The sequence below is a fragment of the Sebastes fasciatus genome, chromosome 22, assembly GCF_043250625.1.
Source record: "Sebastes fasciatus isolate fSebFas1 chromosome 22, fSebFas1.pri, whole genome shotgun sequence".
NCBI classification, from domain to species: domain Eukaryota; kingdom Metazoa; phylum Chordata; class Actinopteri; order Perciformes; family Sebastidae; genus Sebastes; species Sebastes fasciatus.
Genome location: NC_133816.1, coordinates 8342863 through 8353271, shown reverse-complemented (window position 1 = coordinate 8353271; position 10409 = coordinate 8342863). Strand labels below are relative to the sequence as shown.

General features: G+C 39.2%; 1 protein-coding gene across 2 annotated transcripts in view; it reads left to right on the top strand.

The window, feature by feature from the left end:
* Positions 1-10092: 10092 nt before the first annotated feature.
* Positions 10093-10409, top strand: part of LOC141760885 (uncharacterized) — a 12163-nt gene continuing 11846 nt past the window's right edge. For both annotated transcript variants that reach the window (XR_012592479.1, XM_074623979.1), the window contains exon 1: positions 10093-10268. Coding sequence is in view for 1 of the 2 variants with exons in the window: in XM_074623979.1 (XP_074480080.1) it covers positions 10177-10268 (92 nt within the window). In the remaining variant the exon portion in view is untranslated. The remainder of the gene's footprint in view (positions 10269-10409) is intronic.

Here is a 10409-nt window from a genome sequence, read left to right as displayed (position 1 = left end):
GTATTTGTTTATTATTCTTGACATCCTTTAAACTGGGTGATATGATTCTAGTTGATTTATGTATCAGGGACATAACACACTGATTAACATCAAAAAGATGTACAACATTTTAAAGAAACAAAAAAACAGACAACACAGCATCAAAGCACATACGTACTTAGGATTTAACATATTTGAGAAATAGCTAATAAAAACTTATAGAGAAGGCACATACAAGCGCATATGACAGCCATAACTATGCTAACAAAAGACTAGAAACTATAATCTTTAATAATGTTCAAAATTACCTCAAACATACAGACGTAGGCAAAATTGTTGGTACTCTTCCGTTAAAGAAAGAAAAACCCACAATGGTCACTGAAATAACTTGAAACTGACAAAAGTAATAATAAATAAAAATTCACTGAAAATTAACTAATGAAAATCAGATATTGTTTTTGAATTATGGTTCAGTAGAATCATTTAAAAAAACAAACTAATGAAACTGGCCTAGACAAAAATGATGGTACCCTTAACTTAATATTTTGTTGCACAACCTTTTGAGGCAATCACTGCAATCAAGTGATTTCTGTAACTCTCAATGAGACTTCTGCACCTGTCGACAGGTATGTTGGCCCACTCCTCGTGAGCAAACTGCTCCAGCTGTCTCAGGTTTGAAGGGTGCCTTCTCCAGACTGCATGTTTCAGCTCCTTCCACAGATGTTCAATAGGATTTAGATCAGGGCTCATAGAAGGCCACTTCAGAATAGTCCAATGTTTTGTTCTTAGCCATTCTTGGGTGTTTTTAGCTGTGTTTTGGGTCATTATCCTGTTTGAGGACCCATGACCTGCAACTGAGACCAAGCTTTCTGACACTGGGCAGCACATTTCACTCCAGAATGCCTTGATAGTCTTGAGATTTCATTGTACCCTGCACAGATTCAAGACACCCTGTGCCAGATGCAACAAAGCAGCCCCATAACATAACCGAGCCTCCTCCATGTTTCACATTAGGTAGTGTTCTTTTCTTTGGATGCTTCATCTCTTCGTCTGTGAACATAGAGCTGATGTGACTTGCCAAAAAGCTCCAGTTTTGTCTCATCTGTCCAAAGGACATTCTCCCAGAAGCTTTGTGGCTTGTCAATATGCATTTTGGAAAATTCCAGTCTCGCTTTTTTATGATTTGCGTCCTCCTCGGTTGTCTTCCATTAAGTCCACTTTGGCTCAAACAGTGACGGATGGTGCGATCTGACACTGATGTACCTTGACCTTGGAGTTCACCTCTAATCTCTTTGGAAGTTGTTCTGGGCTCTTTGGTTACCATTCGTATTATCCGTCTCTTCAATATGTCATCAATTTTCCTCTTGCGGCCACGTCCAGGGAGGTTGGCTACAGTCCCGTGGACCTTAAACTTCTGAATAATATGTGCAGCTGTAGTCACAGGAACGTCAAGCTGCTTGGAGATGGTCTTATAGCCTTTACCTTTAACATGAAGGTCTATAATGTTCTTTCTGATCTCCTGAGACAACTCTCTCCTTAGCTTTCTGTGGTCCATGTTCAGTGTGGTACACACCATGACACCAAACAGCACAGTGACTACTTTTCACCCTTTAAATAGGCAGACTGACTGATTACAAGTTTGAAGACACCTGTGATGCTAATTACAGGACACACCTTAGTTTAATATGTCCCTATGGTCACATTATTTTCAATCTTTTCTAGGGCTACCATCATTTTTGTCTAGGCCAGTTTCATCAGTTTGTTTTTTAAAATGATTCTGTTGAACCACAATTCAAAAGCAACAGCTGATTTTCATTAGTTAATTTTCAGTAAATTTTTATTTATTATTACTTTTGTCAGTTTCAAGTTATTTCAGTGACCATTGTGGGGTTTTCTTTCTTTAACGGAAGAGTACCAACAATTTTGCCTACGTCTGTATCTGACATTTTTGTAATTGTAAGTTTTCTGCCCATATATACACTGATAAATACACCTAATGAAAAATTGTTATGATATACCTATTAATTCAAACTGTTTACTAAACCAAGAAATTGAGAACAAAGAATTCCCATTCCATCTCTTTAATCCAACTTTATTCACAACAATGGTCAGGGCAGTGTCTTTTCAAAACATCCACAAAAAAAAGAAAGAAATTAATCAGACAAAAATCTGAATCATAAATACTTCATTTGATACCCGGGTGGAAATTGGAGAGAGAGCGTTTTTTATTGGCTGTGCTCCGGCTGGTGGGCGGTACTTGGTATTTCCTCGACTGTTAGCGGTCAGGTCACAAACTTTCTCATTTTGCAGCTGAACAGTACACTACAAGATGTTTCTGAAAACATTTGAGGCGAGAAATAGGCATTACAGTAACAGAATATTGATTCATATTTGATCAGCGCTGCCTAGTTTGACCGTTTGATCGGAGTTTGCGAGTGATTGACAGCTGCTCATAGACGGCAAGGCTCCAGCTCAGCTCTGATTGGTTGTTTTCCTCCGGTCTGTGAAATCTTGCAGATGCCATTAGGAGCACCGGAGTATAGAGGAACATGATTTTTTTTCCAGATTACCCGTCTCATGCAATACTGTCGGGAAAAAGTGACCGTTTTATAAAAATAACTTTTATTAATCATATTTTTCTCCATTTCTACCCACTGTAGCTTTAAGTCAGTATTGTATATAGCAGCTGAAATAAGTCCAGGACTTTAAAAAAAAATTATATATATATATTATATATATTTTTGTATGCTTATTAATCAGATGACACATTTTCTAAACTTTTTTTTTTTTAAATCAGAAACTATGTTATCAGTTATGAATCCTGTAATAAGGAAAAGGGATAAAAAAAATTTAAATAAACTATTTTATTGGTCAGAAAATATTGTTTTTTTTATGCTTTCTTTTTTGAACTCATGTTCATTAACAGAGGTACAGACAGTTGAACAAAAAAAAAAGACAAAAAATAATTACACATACATTTCATAATACCAGTATTTTTGTTTATGTGATATACATCATACAATAATTTATAAATCTTACTGGCTTTTTTTGTTTTTAATATAGGGTATGATGGTGCTATACTGTTTAAATCCATTCATAAAATGCAGGAAAGTTGGCTTGGTTCCTGACCAATTTTTTATTGGTGTTTTTTGCACTTACAGTGACTTTGAAAACCCAATAGCTTGATGATAACTTTATTGAACTCTTGTTCATTAACAGAGGTACAGATACATAGACAGTTGAACAAAAAAAAGACAAAAATAATTACACATACATTTCATAATGCCAGGATTTGTGTTTATGTGATATACATCATATAATCATTTATTATTATTTTATTATTTTATTAGTATATATTTATTATTTATTTAGGTCTTACAGGCTTTTTTGTTTTTAATATGATGGTGCTATACTGTTTAAATCCATTCATAAAAAGCAGGAAAGTTGGCTTGCTTCCTGACCATTTTTTATTGGTGGTTTTTGCACTTACAGTGACTGTGAAAACCCAATAAAGAGTATCATTAGTGTTAGGATGGGTGGGCCACATGGTGACGGAGAGAGAGAGAGAGAGAGAGAGAGAGAGAGAGAGAGAGAGAGCGAGAAAGGCCCTCCTGTCCTGTCCTGTGCGTCCCCCTAAAAACGCCCCCTTGTGTGCTTTGCGGAACCAATTAAATCCCCTCTGGTTGCGTGCATGCCAACATGAACACCGACATCAACACGCTCCACTGACCGACCTCCGCTCCGTCTCCACGCTGCTAAAGTATCTAAAACAGGATTTCAGCGCTTAAAACACGTTGTTTTTAGGTGGGTTGGTGGGTGGTGGTGTTGCTTATTTCTGTGCTCGGTCTTCATCCAGCTCGCTGCTGCTGCTGCTAGTAACCCACCTCTAGAATAAACAGAGCTGGAGAGAGCAAATGGCAGATCAGGAGGAGCAGCAGCAGATAACAACCGAGCTGCTGGACACACCGGCTGCCGGCCCGTCGCAGACCGGCACAGCGGTGGCTCTCGCCCGGCTACTGCAACACGAATGCACCCGCCTGCTCCAGCTATACGTGAGTTATCACCGTCGTTTATATGCTTATTAGCCCACACTCTGTGACACACTCCTCTTCCCGTTACTTGTGGCTTATTGCTCCAGCATGTTGCACTGAGGGCCAGCTAAGCTACCTGTCGCATTTGAGTTATATGTTTGACTGTATCACCAGTATACACAAGTGCATACTGTATCACCAGTATGCACTTGTGTATTCTTGGAAGGGGGATGCAGTGATGCAGTGTAATCAGACTAAAAGACCCCACCACCACCTCCTCCTCCACCTCCTCCTCCATTTTCCCTGGGGTGCCTAATGGATATGGATTTTTGTCTGCTGTCATGCATCTGTGCCTCATCTTCCTTTTCAGAACACCTTTTAATTGATCAATATGGCTGTCACTTAGTGTTAAATTTGTAAATTGAGCTAAAATAAAAAAGGCCCAAGTGCAATGCCAGGAAAGCACCTTGTTGTATCTGTCTGCTTTGTACTCAGCATCAAATGTCTTCTTTTCCAGCAAGAGAAGGAGACCTTCTTGGCGGACCACACCCCTGAGGAAGGACGCATCGTGTCCCTCTCCCCGGCCTCCGAGGAGCCCAGCGCGGAGCAGCAGGTGCAGCTGCTGCACTCGGCTCTGCGGCAATGCCTGGGGCTGATCCACTGTGTCATCCTGAAGGAAGAGGAGGAATGGGGCGAGCTGGAGGGCGACTACGAGACCATGAGGAAGAACGTCCGGCTCCGGCTGGAGCACATGCTCCGCAGCACCAAAAGTCTGGTGGAGACCGAGGACACGACCCTGGAAGTCACCCCAGACCACAAGTGTAATGAGGTAACAGTATTTGTTATGGTTAGTTTTCATTTCTATATATCAGGGCTGGCTGACCGAAAGCTTCGAAGCTTCGACCGTTGCCATGGTAATGAACCTCCAAATCAGTATTGGAATGCTTCATTTTGTTTTGTTTTTATATATAAGTATGTTATAATAATGTATAAATCCCCAAATAGCCCATGTAATAAGGAATAATCCCACAAGTCATATTCAACATTAATTATTAGTAGTTATTCTCAGCTAGTCAGCCTGCTGCGCCACAAAGCGAAGCCCAAAAAAAATGGTATTCGGGACAGCCCTTCTATACTGTATATATACACACACACACACAAAACCATAATGTATTGGGCTCGTTCAATCTTGTGAAGGGCTCATTGCATGGGTGGAATATGGTCTCAAAAAAGTACAAAATGCAAGTCTCCCTCAAAAATAATCCAAGGCACACTGTAGTGTTTGAACTTGTATTCACTTCCTCTTAATATGCCCTCCCTCCCCTTCTTTCCCTTTATTTCCCCCCTCCCCTGTTTGCCTTTTTTTCTCCTCTATATTGATGAGCATCTTTCAGCTCATTGTTTTGGTTTTCAGACCTGCAACTTTACTACTGATTCTCTCTCATAGCGTCGTTCTTGGCCGCAGTCGGTAGCTGCTTTCAGTGGGGAAAAAAAGCTCTGCTAAACCCACTGTACATTACCTGCTAAACAGCAAACAGCAAAGTTAGCAAAGTAGCTGGTGAACAAAGTGGAGAATTTAGCAGCTAAAGAGACGTACATTTCCCTCAGGAGTTGGTGGAGAACAAAATGGAGCTAAAAGTAAAGTTAATATTGGACTTCCATTTGTAAACATCAACCACTACAAATTAATAATGTTGCTCAAAAATTAGTTATTGCAGGTTCAGATTTATTTGGTTTTGTGAAACTTTGACTTAGGAACCAAATAAGAACACATTCATCTAGAAGTAGTCTCTTAATTTGTTGTTATCCTGCATATTTATCTTCCGTAGTACAATGAAACTGGACATTTACTCTGAAAGTTTACGCGTGACCGCAACATAAACACTGTTTTACTTCAGCATACCCATCCACTAAAACACCTTCTCTTATTCTTTCGAACTGTATCTGGGTATAACGAAAGGCACTGGATGTTAAACTGGTCTCTTCTGCGTAGGAAACCGACGGCGCCGGGGGAGTTTTCGGGCTCAAAATGTGGACCTATCGAGTGCTGCTGGAGCTAGTCCACTGGGCCAACCATGCTACGCAGACACTCCATGTCTTACACACAGAGAGGGAAGGAGCAGAAGAGATCTGATTTTCATCAGTTTCAATCCAACATCTACGAAATGGATGAACTCAACACTAACAGCCAGCTTTCCCCTTTTACGTATTCCAAATTGAATATTAAGCAGTTGTGAAATATGCTCTGTGAACACTACAGGTTAAGAAATGTACCGCTTAACTAAAATCACAACTAATCTCCTTTTAACAAACCCCCAGCTTTCCCCAGACGTTGGTATTTCCACAGCAAGTGCTAAAATGACCTCTAGTTTGCCAGAGTTGCTATTTCCTTTGACAAAGATGTGTGCAGACTTAGCTGTGTAAAGGTTGGTTTGCTTTGTGAAGTGGCAGTTAGAGAGTTATTTTTTTTTGTATGCTCTGTGTAATTTATTTTATTTTATTTACTTTTGATGTTTCCTAACACTCCAGTATCTACTAACTGCTAGAATGTAGCCAAAAATACATGACTGATAAACTGTGACTGATGTGCAGCTGAATCTTTAGCCGTTTGCTATTTTAATAGGTCACTTAGCTCTTAATGTTCCACCTTTTACTAACATATCTAATCTAGATAATTCCATGTCAAATTTCATGTATAGACTGAATGCTTGTATTGTTTATGGTTTGGCACGATGTCTGATGATGGTGAAGTGTCATGTTTGCTGCTCTGGTCACCAAGTTCTCTCCTGATGTTATACTTGAATATGCTGCTACACCGTTCATACGTTTGAATCATAAGACCAGTGGTTCCCAAATTTTCTGTCATGCCCTTCTTTGAAAGGTGCAAAACAAAGTTTGAGAACTACTGTATTGACTAATAGTTTATGGTAGGATTGTACTGCCTATAGCCAAAAGTATCAAACCCACTTGTTGGTATAGTGGATTACTTCATGCCATGCTTTTCTTTTATCTCTGTGATGATTAACTGGATGTGCATTGAAGATTAAAACCCACTCTTAACACTTTTGTTGTGTTGTTCACCTCAGCTCTACTTTCCTATTGGTTTTTTTTCACTCCACTGCTGTGTATGTGTGTAATGATAATATCAAAATAATAGTAATAGATGTTAAAGCCACCGTTTTTTCTCTTTAATTATTTGGTAACACTTTATTTTAGAAGTCCCTAATTTCCTGATTATTTCCTAGAAGTTCATGTAAAGTATGGAAGACCACAAGAGTCACATAAATAGTAATACAATATTTAATTGATTAATAACTAATTCTACAATAAAAATAGCCATTAATAAATGTGTTTACAAATTGATTTATTAATTTATGAATAAATGGACTAAATAACAAAGTAATATGCTATTTGACATTTTAATAAGAAATAAAAAGAATTATAAAAATAATTTACAAATGAAATATGAATCCATCAATAAATAGTTCAAATTAAAAAAAGAGATTTACAAAAACACCATAAAACAGTCAATAAGTACATCATTTAAAAATACATTAATGAATTCATAAAAAAAAATAATGGAATTTAAAATTGTATTTGAAAATTCAGTTTAAAATGAGAAATAAAAGAGAAAAAATAATAATTGGATTAATATTTCATTTGTAAATTCTTTTAATAATCATTTTTATTGCCCAAATAATGATTTACTTTTTAATTTAGTCAATTTATTTATAGATTAATAAATCAATTTGTAAACAAATGTATTAATGGTTATTTTTATTTTACAATTAGTGATTAATCAATTAAATGCTTTATTACCATTTACGTGACTGTTGTGGTCCTCCATATGAAAGAGCTATATAATTCAATATATATTTTAGGGAAAACAGACAGGGTTGAACTGGAAACTCCCAATTAGGTAATTCTATTTAATAGCCTAGAGCAGTGATTCCCAAGCTGGGGTCTGGACCACTGTAGGTCTTCGTCATTTGTTGAATGACCTGACGAAGACCCGGTCGAAACATGTTGGCTTTTAAATGATTTAAGCCACTACAATAAAGGCTTTTATTATTATTTTTATATTTCCTTCCTCGTTGCCACTTGTTTTAGTATTTTGAAGTGCCTGGATTGCCTTCCTGTCAGTCCACTACTTAAATCTGACAGCTGTAATAACTAGTTACTTTTAAGATGGAGACTTGGCATAAAAAAACATGTAAGATTATAGAATACACAACACCCAGACCCCTACAGGTTGGGAGGCACTGGACTAAAACTACATACAGTAGCTGTATATAAAGTAGGTAAAACTATCTCCACCACGAGAAGCTCCAACAGTAAAATGCTACTCACACACTGATGCATTAAAGGGACTGTTTGTAAGAATCAGAAATGCTTGTTAACAGCGACACCTGTGGCCGTTAAGTCAACGAAAGTCAGCGTAAATAGACATGAACGAGCATTGCTCAAAACAGTGAGGCGTCACACGTCAGCTAAAACCACAATATCACTCTATATTTCACCTGCTTGGCAGTAATGTTAGCTGACCAGACAAAGGTCTCTCCATGAATCAATGCTGATCCTAGTGTTAGCTTTTCCTGCTTCAGCCTCCCGACCGCGGTCGGAGGGAACAGGGGAGACACCGTCACCCGGTTTGGAGACGATAACGTTTCTCTCTGCAGAGCCCCGTCACTTCACAAGACACGGGAAACCTCTGTTGGTCTGGAGGAGCTGCAGCATTTATTTCTGCACAAACGTCCACTGTACATTCACTAGATATTCTCAGAGCTACTAACTCTTCTACAGTGTGTAGTGTACGCGCATGAACGTGAGGTGGAGCGAGCTGAGCGAGAACGAGCGCGGTGTGTGAGTGAAGGCAAGCAGGCAGGCAGAGGAGCAGAGGAGCAGAGCACAGCAGAGACTCCGGCCCTGGAGACCAAAGCTACGGTCTCCCCCGCGTCCTCCGACCGCGGCCAACACTGTTTAACAGACGGGCTAAACTAGATATAACTTTGCGGTTTTGGTGCTTCCGTGTAGTTTGTGTCGGAGTCCTGTCTGAACAGCGTAGCCACACGCGAGCGCGCATGGGACACCGACCCGGGTGATTTATACATGTAAGAAGTTATAAACAGTCCCTTTAATATTAATCTAATAATGTCACATATAATAATGTATTAATTGCAGAGGAAGTTTTTTTCTACAGAATATGTGCTTTTACTTTTGATAATACTTTTACTTTAGTAGGATTTAGAATACAGAATTAAACCAAGAAATGTTATTTAGTATCAAGCTGGTAAACAGTGATGTTCAACTGTAAAACAGAACAGAACTAATGTGCCTATATGCAGGGCTTCACTTTAATCTTGAAACCTTATTTCACAGCATTTATTTGACGTGAATGCATGAAAGATGAGTTAACTACTGAACAGCTGCAACACTGTATTCTCAGTCAATGCATTGACTAAAATGTGTGAATCTTGAGGTTTGTAGGTCTCTATCTTCCCTGAGAGGAATGGATGGAAGATGAGTTAACTACTGAATAGCTGCAACACTGTATTTCTCAATCAATGCATTCACTAAAAATGTGAATCTTGAGGTTTGTAGGTCTTTATCTTCCACCTTGAATGCATGAAAGATGAGTTAACTACTGAATAGCTGCAACACTGTATTCTCAATCAATGCATTCACTAAATGTGTGAATCTGGAGGTTTGTAGGTCTTTATCTTCCTCAGAGGTGGGTGCACCCCATTTTACCATTAGAACCCCCCTGAAGGGATTACTATTTCTATTACTATTTATTATTTAAAACAGTGTGAAGGATGATGTTCTGCTGTGAAACAGAACATAACTGATGTGCCTTTATGTAGGGCTTCACTTTAATCTGAAACCTAATTTCACAGCATTTATTTGACTGCACTTCCACCTTGAATGCACGAAAGATGAGTTAACTACTGAATAGCTGCAACACTGTAATTCTCCATCAATGCATTCACTAAATGTGTGAGGTTGTAGGTCTTTATCTTCCTCAGAGGTGGGTGCACCCATGGATGTATTAAAAGAAGGGTGCACCCCATTTTACCATCAGAACCCCCTGAAGGGATGATGTTGTGCACATGCGCGTTGTGTGGATGTTACCGGAGCGCGAGAGGTAGGAGTGAAGGGAGTCCTAATGGCGGAGAACGTTCGGTCGCCTTTTGACTACCGGGAGCCACCGACCCTCGACAGCGACGGGGATGGGAGCAAACCGCCGCCGCCACGGGGGTGAGTGAGCACCGACAGCTCTCCGGTAGTGGTTTATCACCGGAGGGGGTTTTATTAGCACAATGCAAGAGCCTGCGACGCGTTGCACGGTTGTTTAGTTAAACGTTAGAAGCCGTTAATATGATTTCAGCGTTATAACGG